Genomic DNA, 15,488 nt, shown 5'->3' on the forward strand with positions numbered 1-15,488 from the left:
TTTAGAGGAATAAGTTTACTGAGTATACCAGGAAAAGTGTACGGTAGGGTTATAATTGAAAGAATTAGAGGTAAGACAGAATGTAGGATTGCGGATGAGCAAGGAGGCTTCAGAGTGGGTAGGGGATGTGTAGATCAAGTGTTTACATTGAAGCATATATGTGAACAGTATTTAGATAAAGGTAGGGAAGTTTTTATTGCATTTATGGATTTAGAAAAGGCATATGATAGAGTGGATAGAGGAGCAATGTGGCAGATGTTGCAAGTATATGGAATAGGTGGTAAGTTATTAAATGCTGTAAAGAGTTTTTATGAGGATAGTGAGGCTCAGGTTAGGGTGTGTAGAAGAGAGGGAGACTACTTCCCGGTAAAAGTAGGTCTTAGACAGGGATGTGTAATGTCACCATGGTTGTTTAATATATTTATAGATGGGGTTGTAAAGGAAGTAAATGCTAGGGTGTTCAGGAGAGGGATGGGATTAAATTTTGGGGAATCAAATTCAAAATGGGAATTGACACAGTTACATTTTGCTGATGATACTGTGCTTATGGGAGATTCTAAAGAAAAATTGCAAAGGTTAGTGGATGAGTTTGGGAATGTGTGTAAAGGTAGAAAGTTGAAAGTGAACATAGAAAAGAGTAAGGTGATGAGGGTATCAAATGATTTAGATAAAGAAAAATTGAATATCAAATTGGGGAGGAGGAGTATGGAAGAAGTGAATGTTTTCAGATACTTGGGAGTTGACGTGTCGGCAGATGGATTTATGAAAGATGAGGTTAATCATAGAATTGATGAGGGAAAAAAGGTGAGTGGTGCGTTGAGGTATATGTGGAGTTAAAAAACGTTATCTATGGAGGCAAAGAAGGGAATGTATGAAAGTATAGTAGTACCAACACTCTTATATGGGTGTGAAGCTTGGGTGGTAAATGCAGCAGCGAGGAGACGGTTGGAGGCAGTGGAGATGTCCTGTTTAAGTGCAATGTGTGGTGTAAATATTATGCAGAAAATTCGGAGTGTGGAAATTAGGAAAAGGTGTGGAGTTAATAAAAGTATTAGTCAGAGAGCAGAAGAGGGGTTGTTGAGGTGGTTTGGTCATTTAGAGAGAATGGATCAAAGTAGAATGACATGGAAAGCATATAAATCAATAGGGGAAGGAAGGCGGGGTAGGGGTTGTCTTCGAAAGGGTTGGAGAGAGGGGGTAAAGGAGGTTTTGTGGGCAAGGGGCTTGGACTTCCAGCAAGCGTGCGTGAGCATGTTAGATAGGTGTGAATGGAGACGAATGGTACTTGAGACCTGACGATCTGTTGGAGTGTGAGCAGGGTAATATTTAGTGAAGGGATTCAGGGAAACCGGTTATTTTCATATAGTTGGACTTGAGTCCTGGAAATGGGAAGTACAATACCTGCACTTTAAAGGAGGGGTTTGGGATATTGGCAGTTTGGAGGGATATGTTGTGTATCTTCATATGTGTATGCTTCTAAACTGTTGTATTCTGAGCACCTCTGCAAAAACAGTGATAATGTGTGAGTGTGGTGAAAGTGTTGAATGATGATGAAAGTATTTTCTTTTTGGGGATTTTCTTTCTTTTTTGGGTCACCCTGCCTCGGTGGGAGACGGCCGACTTGTTGGAAAAAAAAAAAAAAAAACAAGATTCAGGTTAGGGTATATTGGAGGGGGAGTATTTTCCAGTAAAGAGGCCTTAGATGGGAATGTGTGATGTCACTATGGTTGGTTAACATATTTAGAGATGGGGTTGTAAAAAATAGTGTGGAATTGATTGATAATCAGTTTAATACATTGTAGGAATTTCATAATTCTTTCTTTCAACGCACCGGCCGCATCCCACTGAGGCAGGGTGGCCCAAAAAGAAAAACAAAAGTTTCTCTTTTAAATTTAGTAATTTATACAGGAGAAGGGGTCACCAGCCCCTTGCTCCCGCCATTTTAGTTGCCTCTTACAACACGCATGGAATTTCATAATTACTTTTTGTCAATAACATGGTTCTTTGGGAAAGCCTTTTTAAGAAAATCTTTCTAAACCCTGGAGTTCGTTTTGTCTTGTAATATTGTTATTTATGACACTTTGAGAAATACTCATTTGACAGCATTATTGTTGATATTAGCTTTAAGAAGTGCTGAGGGACATGTATTTTTGTATATTGTTGTTCATACTCTATCTTACACTCATCAAATTACATTTAATTCCAAATGTATATTTCACATTTCATTTCTAATCGCATCTGTTTTTTCAGGTGTGAGGAGTCACTGGTTAAGTTGCTGGGAGCTAAAACTGCAAATGTGTATGGTGTTGCAGCAGAAGTACTTGGCCTTGTCCTCAAGTTCTTAATGGCTCAGGAAACCAGTAAGCATATCTTAATTTGAAAGAGAGTTGTCAGAGATGCACCTGTAAATTTTTTATTAGGTATCCCTCAAAAGTAATAATTATGGTAGTTGTAAGAATTGTGTTTCTTCAGCCAACCAAACCTTCCTCATATGTAAATTCTGGGTGAAAAGACCAGGGTGTGAGGATGCATGGTCCCTTCCTAGTACAATGCTTCAAGTGCCAGAAGTTTGGGCACCACATTATTAAGTGTTAGGCAATCCATAACTTCTGTGTGCCATGTTGAGCCTAATTTGACATTGCCCACTTCTGTAATTTATCGTGGTTTTTGGAATGTAGCTGTTTTCCCCTTATGTTCTTCACTTTACATAATACTAATTTACCTGAAATGACGATTTTTCAGGAAAGTATTCCCCATGTCATTAATGTCTTATTCTGATTAAGTTATCTGAACATAAGATTGTTAACTCTTTGACTGTTTCGGTCGTATATATACGTCTTATGAGCCACCATGTTTGACGTATCAATACTCATAAATTCTAGTGGCTTCAAATCAAGCAGGAGAAAGCTGGTAGGCCCACATGTGAGAGAATGGGTCTCCATGGTCAGTGTGCACTGTATAAAAAAAATCGGGGAGCCAGTGGTGCATTGTAGGAATGCCATTTCAGTAGTCCTTGTTCAGCATGCCTAGCGGTAAGAAATATGTGACTCCCTGGCAAATCTGGGACTCGACTCTTGCCAAGTGATGCTCTAACACAGATGGAAGTGTCAGTGAAGATCAGTTTCATGGTTTTGAGGAGTTTGTGGCCAAAAATAATGCCCAGGGTACCACAAGAATGAAGGAGAATGAGGGAGAAAGATAATTAGATAGGATGGAGGGGAAGCGAGCATCCGACCTCATTGTTTTGACAGGCAGTAGGGGGAGTGAGTAATGAGACAATATGTCATTTTGACAGCTGCTACCCTAACTCAAAACAGTTAGAAGCAACACACACACACATAAGACAAGCTTGCTGAATGAAGATAATAGCAGTTATATGAAAGTATCCAGTGACCATATGTGTATACAGTAAGGCCCCGCTTTACGGCGTTTCGCCTTACAGCGTTCTGCTAATACGGCAATGTCAAATTATGACCAAAATTTGCTATACGGCAAGCGGTCTTTCAAATACAGTGCCCCCCCCCACCCGGTTTGTTTACATTTTCTGTGACCTCAACTATTATGTCAGGAAACTTTCCAAAATTTCAAGTGTTTTAAAGTTACTGCATATTTTATATGTACTCTGATAATTATACGTAAGTGTACCTGTACCTAAATATACTTACACACTGTGCTGGTGTGCAGGTACACATTAAAATCGTTAAGTCTCTCTCTACTCATGACGTCAATACTACGTAATAATAATCACTCTTGGACACACTAAATGTCTTATTTTACATCAATATAGGCATTTTCATTAATCCATCTATGATATTTTCCTCAAAATTATATATGAAACCCATTACATAGCATATAAACATGATACATACACTCACAGAATAAAAATTGATGTAAATATGAGATTTGTTTACAAAGCAGCTGTGTAGGTAGTGCCGGAAGAATTACATTTTCTCTAGTCAAACTGGGGAATACCTGTAGAAAAATATTCTTTTCGTATGCTTTTACTCTATATGTAGCAATTCACGACCCTTAAGAGATAAGATAAGATTTCGTTCGGATTTTTAACCCCGGAGGGTTAGCCACCCAGGATAACCCAAGAAAGTCAGTGCGTCATTGAGGACTGTCTAACATATTTCCATTGGGGTCCTTAATCTTGTCCTCCAGGATGCGACCCACACCAGTCGACTAACACCCAGGTACCTATTTGCTGCTAGCTGAACAGGACAACAGGTGTAAGGAAACGTGTCAAAATGTTTCCACCCACCGGGAATCGAACCCGGGCCCTCCGTGTGTGAAGCGGGAGCTTTAGCCACCTGGCTACCGGACCACCACCTTGTGGGTTTAGTGGTTTTTATAATAATAATAATAATATTATTATTATTATTATTATTATTATTATTATTATTATTATTATTATCTTCATTCACTCTAAAAATGGTGTGCTGCTGTTTGTTTATTCTGAACTAACTTGTACACAATGTAAGAGCATTTGTATTGTGAGATAATTATTATTACAGTAGGGCCCCACTTATACGGCGGGTTAGGTTCCAGGCTGTCGCCGGAAAGCAGACATCGCCGGAAGGCAGAACGCCCTTTTTTTCCATTTATAAATGCATATAAATGCCAGACAACAAGTTTACGCAAAATTATATTAAGTTAGTAATAGAACCAGGCATTAAAAACACACAAAGTAAAATACAGTCATAGTAAATTCATTACTTATGTTAAAGTATTTGTAATCTTAATGTAGGGAGAAAGGTGAGTAGTACTTATTTGTAGGAAGTCAGGTGCAGGTAGCCCAGGTGTAGGTAGCACTGGCTCCCCGTCTCATACTTAATATACGATATTTAAAACATCCCAGAGAGGTAAAATGCACATACAGTACACTCATTATTTACCTTAAAATATGTGTAGTCTTAATATAGGAAGAGAGGTGAGTAGTATTTATTGTTCAGGATTGTTTTTTGAAGCAGTTTGTGACAGAACCTACAAGGGGAAATAACCTGCTTGACTTAGTTATGGCAAACAATGAATCCCTTGTTAATAATTTAGAAATTTCAGAGGAACTGGGTGTTAGCGACCACAAATCAATTACATTTAGCATTGAATGGAAGTACAATAGTAGCGATAACTCAGTAACAGTCCCAGATTTTCGCTTAGCAGATTACGATGGGCTTAGAGAACACTTATCATCTGTTGACTGGGGTAACGAAGAGAGCTATCAATATGACAGTTTTCTGAACACTATACGTGCTGCTCAAAGAACGTTTATCCCATATAAAGAAATTAGATCAAATAGAAATGACCCAAAATGGATGAATAATAGGCTCAAATATCTACTAGGGCATAAGAAAGGAATTTATAGGTGTATCAAAGAGGTGAGGGTCATCTTATGAATCAGTATATTGACATTAAGAGGGACATTAAAAAGGGGATAGGAAAAGCTAAAAGGGACTATGAAATTAAAGTTGCTAGGGATTCTAAAACTAACCCAAAAAGTTTTTTCCAGGTCTATAGAACAAAAGTTAGAGATAAGATAGGTCCCCTTAAAAATAACTATGGGCATCTTACTGACAAAGAGAATGAAATATGCTCGATTTTAAATAATTATTTTCTCTCAGTTTTTACACAGGAAAACACTAACAATATTCCAGTAATTAATTTTTATAGTGGCCTAGAAGAAGATAAATTATGTAACATCACAGTCACTAGTGAAATGGTTGTGAAGCAGATAGACAGACTGAAGCAAAAAAAGTCGCCGGGTCCTGATGAGGTTTTTTCAAGGGTTCTTAAGGAATGCAAAATGGAACTCTGTGAACCATTAACTAATATTTTTAATCTATCTCTTCAAACAGGTGTAGTGTCTGATATGTGGAAGATGGCTAATGTAATTCCTATTTTTAAAACGGGACAAGTCGTTACCGTCAAATTACCACCCAATAAGCCTGACCTCAATTGTAGGCAAATTACTAGAGTCAATTATAGCTGAGATTATAAGAAGCCATCTCGATAAGCATAGCTTGATTAATGATACTCAGCATGGATTCACAAGAGGCCGGTCTTGTCTAACTAATTTATTAACTTTGTTCAGTAAAGCTTTTGAGGCTGTTGACCATGATAAAGAATTTGATATTATTTACTTAGATTTTAGTAAGGCTTTTCATAGAGTTCCGCACCAAAGACTGTTAAAGAAAGTGGCAGCTCATGGCATTGGGGGAAAAGTGCTCTCGTGGATCGGGTCATGGCTCACTGACAGGAAGCAGAGAGTGTCCATAAATGGGGTTAAATCCGAGTGGGGATCTGTAACAAGTGGCGTTCCACAGGGATCAGTCTTGGGCCCATTGTTGTTTATAATATATATCAATGATCTTGATGAGGGAATTACTAGTGATATGAGCAAATTCGCTGATGACACAAAGATAGGTAGTATAATTGATTCAAACGTAGATGTTATGGAACTTCAGGAGGATTTAAACAAACTCTATTCTTGGTCAGAAAAGTGGCAGATGCAGTTCAATGTAGATAAATGCAAGGTTCTGAAGCTTGGGAGTGCCCATAACCTAGTACTTATAAGTTAAATGATGTAGAACTTAGCCATACAGATTGCAAAAAGGACTTGGGGGTTATGGTGAGCAGCAACCTTAAACCAAGACAGCAATGCCTAAGTGTACGTAATAAGGCAAATAGATTACTGGGATTTATATCAAGAAGTGTAAGCAACAGAAGTCCAGAGGTCATACTGCAGCTTTATACATCATTAGTAAGGCCTCACCTAGATTATGCAGCTCAGTTCTGGTCTCCATATTACAGAATGGACATAAATTCGTTAGAAAACATTCAGCGTAGGATGACTAAATTAATACATAGCATTAGAAATCTTCCTTATGAAGAAAGATTGAAGACTCTTAAGTTACATTCACTTGTTAGACGAAGAATGAGGGGGGGCCTGATCGAAGTGTATAAGTGGAAGATAGGTATTAATAAAGGGGATATTAATAAGGTCTTGAGGATGTCTCTCCAAGAGAGAACCCGCAGTAATGGATTTAAATTAGATAAGTTTAGATTTAGAAAGGACATAGGAAAGTATTGGTTTGGAAATAGGGTAGTTGATGAGTGGAAAAGTCTACCTAGTTGGGTTATTGAGGCTGGGACTTTGGGTAGATTCAAATTTAGGTTGGATAAGTACATGAGTGGGAGGGGTTGGATTTGAGTGGGACTTTCACATCAGAGCTTATTTCTTGGGTAGCATTGAAAATTGTTAGTGGGATGAATTGTAAAGGACCTGCCTAGTATGGGCCAACAGGCCTCCTGCAGTGTTCCTCCTTTCTTATGTTCTTATGTATAAAGTCAGTGTAGGTAGCCAGTAGGTGTAGCCTGGGCTACACCTACTGGCTACGTACACTGGCCCAGAGCCATATTATTAACATCGACATGCCTTGTCCACTGAATTTAGTCATTTTTAACAACTACCTTTAGATGCCATCATAAACGAAGGAAGAAGTAATGAATAATTCATGCCGAAAATTGTAAACAAAAGCGGAGTGGGGTAGTGGCTGGGCCAAACGCAGATTCATACACGTTTTCTCTGATGGCTGAGCAGAGAAAACGTAATGTTGTCCCTCCACCCAGCTACCACACAGGTCCACAAGTATTATTATCAGAGCACATATAATATACAATAAATGCCAGACAACAAGTTTACACTAACTTATATTAAGTTAGCAATAGAAATAGGCAATAAAAACACAATAAAAGGTAAGATACACACAGAGTACACTTATTACTTTCCTTAAAATATTAATATTAATGTGTGAGAGGTGAGTGGCAGGGTGTTTATTGAATAAAATCAGAATGGAACACCATCATCCTCTAACTTGGCACTTAAAGCAAGAGGCTTACGACTTTTCTTTTTATTACAGCTAACCTTAGACGCCATCGTCAGTGATAGCGAACTAGTTAACGAAAGAGTAAACGAAAGAGAGAACGAGATACAGAGTTGAGACAATGTAAGAACACAAACTGAACAGGTAGTGGACGATCACTTGGTCAGGTGAAATAAATGCGTATTAATGTGTGTGTACTTTTAGTTCATTCACGTCCATTTGTAAGAGTTTGTAAAACATTTACCTCAATATTTTTTTATTTTAATAATAATTACCTCTCAATACAAATACTCTTACTTTGTGTACAAGTTGTACAAGTTAGTTCAGAATAAACAAACAGCAACACACCATTTTTAGAGAGAATGAAGATAATAATATTAATAATAATAATAATATTGTTGTTATTATTATTATTATTAATATTAATAATAATAATAATAATAATATTATTACTATTATTAATATTAATAATAATAATAATATTATTATTATTAATAATAATTATTATTATTATTATTATTTATTATAAAAAGCACTAAACCCACAAGGGTCGTGAATTGCTATACATAGAGTAAAGGCATACGAAAAGAATATTTTTCTACAGTTACCCCCAGTGTTTGACTAGAGAAAACGTAATTCTTCCGACACTACCTACACAGCTGCTTTGTAAACAAATCTCATATTTACATCAATTTTTATTCTGAGTGTATGTATCATGTTTATATGCTATGTAATGGGTTTCATATATAATTTTGAGTAAAAAATTATAGATGAATTAATGAAAATGCCTTTATTGTTGCAAAATAAGACATTTAGTGTGCCCAAGAGTGATTACAGTAGGGCCCCACTTTACGGCGTTTCGCTTTACGGCATTCCGCTAATACAGTCATTTCAAATTATGACCAAAACTCGATATACGGCTCCCCCTACCTGACTTTCTAATATGGTCACCGTGGCCCACCCAGTTTGTTTATATTCTCTGTGAGATCTGTAAGCACTAAGTCTCTCCATTTTGTCCAGAAACTCCAAAATTTCAAGTGTTTTTAAAAGTTATTTCATATTTTATATTTATTTTTTTATTTTTTTTTTTCAACAAGTCGGTCGTCTCCCACCGAGGCAGGGTGACCCAAAAAAAGAAAGAAAATCCCCAAAAAGAAAATACTTTCATCATCATTCAACACTTTCACCACACTCACACATTATCACTGCTTTTGCAGAGGTGCCCAGAATACAACAGTTTAGAAGCATATACGTATAAAGATACACAACATAACCCTCCAAACTGCCAATATCCCAAACCACTCCTTTAAAGTGCAGGCATTGTACTTCCCATTTCCAGGACTCAAGTCCGACTATATGAAAATAACCAGTTTCCCTGAATCCCTTCACTAAATATCACCCTGCTCACACTCCAACAGATCGTCAGGTCCCAAGTATCATTCGTCTCCATTCACTCCTATCTAACACGCTCATGTACGCTTGCTGGAAGTCCAAGCCCCTCGCCCACAAAACCTCCTTTACCCCCTCTTTCCAACCCTTTTGAGGACGACCCCTACCCCTCTTTCCTTCCCCTATAGATTTATATGCTTTCCATGTCATTCTACTTTGATCCATTCTCTCTAAATGACCAAACCACCTCAATAATCCCTCTTCTGCCCTCTGACTAATGCTTTTATTAACTCCACACCTTCTCCTAATTTCCACACTCCGAATTTTCTGCATAATATTTACACCACACATTGCCCTTAGACAGGACATCTCCACTGCCTCCAACCGTCTCCTCGCTGCTGCATTTACCACCCAAGCTTCACATCCATATAAGAGTGTTGGTACTACTATACTTTCATACATTCCCTTCTTTGCCTCCATAGATAACGTTTTTTGACTCCACATATACCTCAACGCACCACTCACCTTTTTTCCCTCATCAATTCTATGATTAACCTCATCCTTCATAAATCTATCCGCCGACACGTCAACTCCCAAGTATCTGAAAACATTCACTTCTTCCATACTCCTCCTCCCCAATTTGATATCCAATTTTTCTTTATCTAAATCATTTGATACCCTCATCACCTTACTCTTTTCTATGTTCACTTTCAACTCTTTTCTATGTTCACTTTCAACTTTCTACCTTTACACACATTCTCAAACTCATCCACTAACCTTTGCAATTTTTCTTTAGAATCTCCCATAAGCACAGTATCATCACCAAAAAGTAACTGTGTCAATTCCCATTTTGAATTTGATTCCCCATAATTTAATCCTACCCCTCTCCCGAACACCCTAGCATTTACTTCTTTTACAACCCCATCTATAAATATATTAAACAACCATGGTGACATTACACATCCCTGTCTAAGACCTACTTTTACCGGGAAGTATTCTCCCTCTCTTCTACACACCCTAACCTGAGCCTCACTATCCTCATAAAAACTCTTTACAGCATTTAGTAACTTACCACCTATTCCATAAACTTGCAACATCTGCCACATTGCTCCTCTATCCACTCTATCATATGCCTTTTCTAAATCCATAAATGCAATAAAAACTTCCCTACCTTTATCTAAATACTGTTCACATATATGCTTCAATGTAAACACTTGATCTACACATCCCCTACCCACTCTGAAGCCTCCTTGCTCATCCGCAATTCTACATTCTGTCTTACCTCTAATTCTTTCAATTATAACCCTACCGTATACTTTTCCTGGTATACTCAGTAAACTTATTCCTCTATAATTTTTACAATCTCTTTTGTCCCCTTTCCCTTTATATAAAGGGACTATACATGCTCTCCGCCAATCCCTAGGTACCTTCCCCTCTTTCATACATTTATTAAACAAAAGTACCAACCACTCCAACACTATATCCCCCCCTGCTTTTAACATTTCTGTCATGATCCCATCAGTTCCAGCTGCTTTACCCCCTTTCATTCAACGTAATGCCTCACGTACCTCCACCACACTTACATTCTGCTCTTCTTCACTCCTAAAAGATGGTATACCTCCCTGGCCAGTGCATGAAATTACCGCCTCCCTTTCTTCCTCAACATTTAAAAGTTCCTCAAAATATTCTCGCCATCTACCTAATACCTCCCTCTCCCCATCTACTAACTCCCCTACTCTGTTTTTAACGGACAAATCCATGCTTTCCCTAGGCTTTCTTAACTTGTTTAACTCACTCCAAAATTTTTTCTTATTTTCATTAAAATTTCTTGACAGTGCCTCTCCCACTCTTTCATTTGCTCTCCTTTTGATAATTATACATATGTATACTTGTACCTAAATAAACTTACATACTGTGCTGGCATACAGGTACAAATTAAAATCAGTAAGAGTCTCTTAGGTCTCCAGACGTCATATTAGTAATGATGATAATCATCGAGTCTTATTTAAATGTCGTATATTATGTTAATATACACATTTTCATTAATCCATCTATGATATTTTTTCAAAATTATATAATAAACACAATGCATAACATATAAATATGATAAATACACCCCACAGTAGAATAAATAAACATAAATGTGAGATGTGGTAGCAGACGACTTGCACAAGTGAGGCCATATTAGAAATAATAATAATAATAATCACCGAGTCTCATTAAATGTCGTATATTACGTTAATATATACATTTTCATTAATCCATCCATGATATTTTTTTCAAAATTATATAATAAATACGATACATAACATAAAAAGATGATAAATACACCCCACAATAGAATAAATAAACATAAATATGAGATGTGGTAGCCAGATAACTTGTACAAGTGATGCCAAGAATAACATTTTCTCTAATCTAACATAAGAGAAAATGTGTTACTGGGGGTAACTGTAGAAAATTATTCCTTTCGTATGTATGTAAGTTTATTCAGGTATACACAAATACAGTTACATAGATTATCATACATAACAACATATGTGTAGAGAACCTAGGATAACCCAAAAATGTCAGAGTGACTTATTTCCATTGCCTTCACTCAGAGCATCATTTCTTCTCAAAATGATGTTACATGAGAATAGGAGTGTTCTTCTTTATTTATTCTACTGTATCAATGTAGAGACAACTTGAACACAATGTAACTTGTACACAACCAGACATGTACACTTTTTTTGTTTACAAAACTTACGTTCACCTGGTTTGTTTACATAACTCTGTGCCTGTCCTCTCTCATATACTCATTCTTTCTCTCTATCATTTATTTGTTTTATCTCATTTACTTATTCCTGACCCTACTTTAAGACTACAAATATTTTAAGGTAAGTAATGAGTGAACTGTATATACATTTTACAGCTCTAGGATGCTTAAATATCATAGAATAGTATGTGTAGGTGGGGTGGCCTGGTATGGTAGCCCAGCTGACTACCATACATACCACACTTGATTTTTTACAATAAGTACTACTCATTTCACCCTAGATTAAGACTACAAATATTTTAAGGTAAGTAATGAGTAAACTGTATATGCATTTTATCGCTCTAGGATGCTTAAATGTAATAGAATATTATGTGGCCTGGTATGATATCCCGGCTGACTACCATACATACCACACTTGATTTCTTGCAATAAATACTACTTGTCTCACCCTAGATTAAGACTATAAATATTTTAAGGTAAGTAATGAGTGCACTATGTGTGTATTGTAATTTTTTATTGTTTTTTGATTCCTGGTTCTATTGCTAACTTAATATATGTTAGTGTAAACTTTTTATCTAGTGTTTGTATGCATTTATAAGTGGGAAAAAAATGGTGTTCCACTTTATGGTAGTTTCCGCTTTACGGCGGTAGCCTGGAACCTAACCTGCCGTATAAGTGGGGCCCTACTGTATTATTACGTAGTATTGGCATCATATGTAGAGAGAGACTTAGCGATTGTAATGTGTACCTGCAGACCAGCACATTGTGTAAGTATATTTAGGTACAAGTACACGTAACTATAATTATCAGAGTACATATAAAATATGCAGTAACTTTAAAACACTTGAAATTTTGGAAAGTTTCCTGACATAATAGATGTGGTCACTGAAAATGTAAACAAACCGGGTGGGGGGGCGCTGTATTTAAAAGACCGCTTGCCGTATAGCAAATTTTGGTCATAATTTGACATTGCCGTATTAGTGGAATGCCATAAGGCGAAACGCCGTAAAGCGGGGCCTTACTGTATAATAAAAAAATATTGAGGTAAATGTTTTACAAACTCTTACAAATGGAGGTGAATGAACTAAAAGTAGACACACATTAATACGCATTTACTTCGCCTGACCAAGTGATCGTCCACTACCTGTTCAGTTTATGTTCTTACATTGTCTCAACTCTGTATCTCGTTCTCTCTCTCGTTTACTCTTTCGTTAACTAGTTGGCTTTCATTGACGATGGCGTCTAAGGTTAGCTGTGATAAAAAGAGAAGTCGTAAGCCTCTTGCTTTAAGTGCCAAGTTAGAGGATGATGGTGTTCCATTCTGATTTTATTCAATAAACACCCTGCCACTCACCTCTCACGCATTAATATTAATATTTTAAGGTAAGTAATAAGTGTACTCAGTGTGTATCTTACCTTTTATTGTGTTTTTATTGCCTATTTCTATTGCTAACTTAATATAAGTTAGTGTAAACTTGTTGTCTGGCAATTATTGCATATTTTATGTGCGCTCTGATAATAAATAATACTTGTGGAGCTGTGTGGCAGCCGGGTGGACGGACAACATTACGTTTTCTCTGCTCAGCCATCAGAGAAAACGTATATGAATCTGCGTTTGGCCCAGCCACTCCCTCACTCCGCTTTTGTTTACAATTTTCGGCATGAATTATTCATTACTTCTACCTTTGTTTATGATGGCATCTAAAGGTATTTGTTAGAAATGATTAAATTCAGTGAACAAGTTATGTCGATGTTAATAATATGGCTCTGGGCCATATTATTTTTTTTTTTATTATCACACTGGCCGATTACCACCAAGGCAGGGTGGCCCGAAAAAGAAAAACTTTCACCATCATTCACTCCATCACTGTCTTGCCAGAAGGGTGCTTTACACTACAGTTTTTAAACTGCAACATTAACACCCCTCCTTCAGAGTGCAGGCACTGTACTTCCCATCTCCAGGACTCAAGTCCGGCCTGCCGGTTTCCCTGAACCCCTTCATAAATGGTACTTTGCTCACACTCCAACAGCACGTCAAGTATTAAAAACCATTTGTCTCCATTCACTCCTATCAAACACGCTCACGCATGCCTGCTGGAAGTCCAAGCCCCTCGCACACAAAACCTCCTTTACCCCCTCCCTCCAACCTTTCCTAGGCCGACCCCTACCCCGCCTTCCTTCCACTACAGACTGATACACTCTTGAAGTTATTCTGTTTCGCTCCATTCTCTCCACATGTCTGAACCACCTCAACAACCCTTCCTCAGTCCTATGGACAACAGTTTTGGTAATCCCGCACCTCCTCCTAACTTCCAAACTACGAATTCTCTGCATTATATTCACACCACACATTGCTCTCAGACATGACATCTCCACTGCCTCCAGCCTTCTCCTCGCTGCAACATTCATCACCCATGCTTCACTCCCATATAAGAGCGTTGGTAAAACTATACTCTCATACATTCCCCTCTTTGCCTCCAAGGACGAAGTTCTTTGTCTCCACAGACTCCTAAGTGCACCACTCACCCTTTTCCCCTCATCAATTCTATGATTCACCTCATCTTTCATAGACCCATCCACTGACACGTCCACTCCCAAATATCTGAATACATTCACCTCCTCCATATTCTCTCCCTCCAATTTGATATCCAATCTTTCATCACCTAATCTTTTTGTTATCCTCATAACCTTACTCTTTCCAGTATTCACTTTCAATTTTCTTCTTTTGCACACCCTACCAAATTCATCCACCAATCTCTGCAACTTCTCTTCAGAATCTCCCAAGAGCACAGTGTCATCAGCAAAGAGCAACTGTGACAACTCCCACTTTATGTGTGATTCTTTATCTTTTAACTCCACGCCTCTTGCCAAGACCCCCGCATTTACTTCTCATACAACCCCATCTATAAATATATTAAACAACCACGGTGACATCACACATCCTTGTCTAAGACCTACTTTTACACGGAAATAATTTCCCTCTTTCCTACATACTCTAACTTGAGCCTCACTATCCTCGTAAAAACTCTTCACTGCTTTCAGTAACCTACCTCCTACACCATACACCTGCAACATCTGCCACATTGCCCCCCTATCCACCCTATCATATGCCTTTTCCAAATTCATAAATGCCACAAAGACCTCTTTAGCCTTATCTAAATACTGTTCACTTATATGTTTCACTGCAAACACCTGGTCCACACACCCCCTACCTTTCCTAAAGCCTCCTTGTTCATCTGCTATCCTATTCTCTGTCTTACTCCTAATTCTTTCAATAATAACTCTACCATACACTTTACCAGGTATACTCAACAGACTTATCCCCCTATAATTTTTGCACTCTCTTTTATCCCCTTTGCCTTTATACAAAGGAACTATGCATGCTCTCTGCCAATCCCTAGGTACCTTACCCTCTTCCATACATTTATTAAATAATTGCACCAACCACTCCAAAACTA

General features: G+C 37.7%; 1 protein-coding gene across 2 annotated transcripts in view; it reads left to right on the forward strand.

The window, feature by feature from the left end:
* Window positions 1-15,488, forward strand: part of LOC128691314 (DNA-dependent protein kinase catalytic subunit) — a 1,096,584-nt gene that overhangs the window by 839,379 nt on the left and 241,717 nt on the right. For both annotated transcript variants that reach the window (XM_070091676.1, XM_070091677.1), the window contains one exon: window positions 2,251-2,360. In XM_070091676.1, coding sequence (XP_069947777.1) covers window positions 2,251-2,360 — 110 coding nt within the window. The remainder of the gene's footprint in view (window positions 1-2,250; window positions 2,361-15,488) is intronic.

The sequence above is a fragment of the Cherax quadricarinatus genome, chromosome 36 (assembly GCF_038502225.1).
Source record: "Cherax quadricarinatus isolate ZL_2023a chromosome 36, ASM3850222v1, whole genome shotgun sequence".
Taxonomy (NCBI): domain Eukaryota; kingdom Metazoa; phylum Arthropoda; class Malacostraca; order Decapoda; family Parastacidae; genus Cherax; species Cherax quadricarinatus.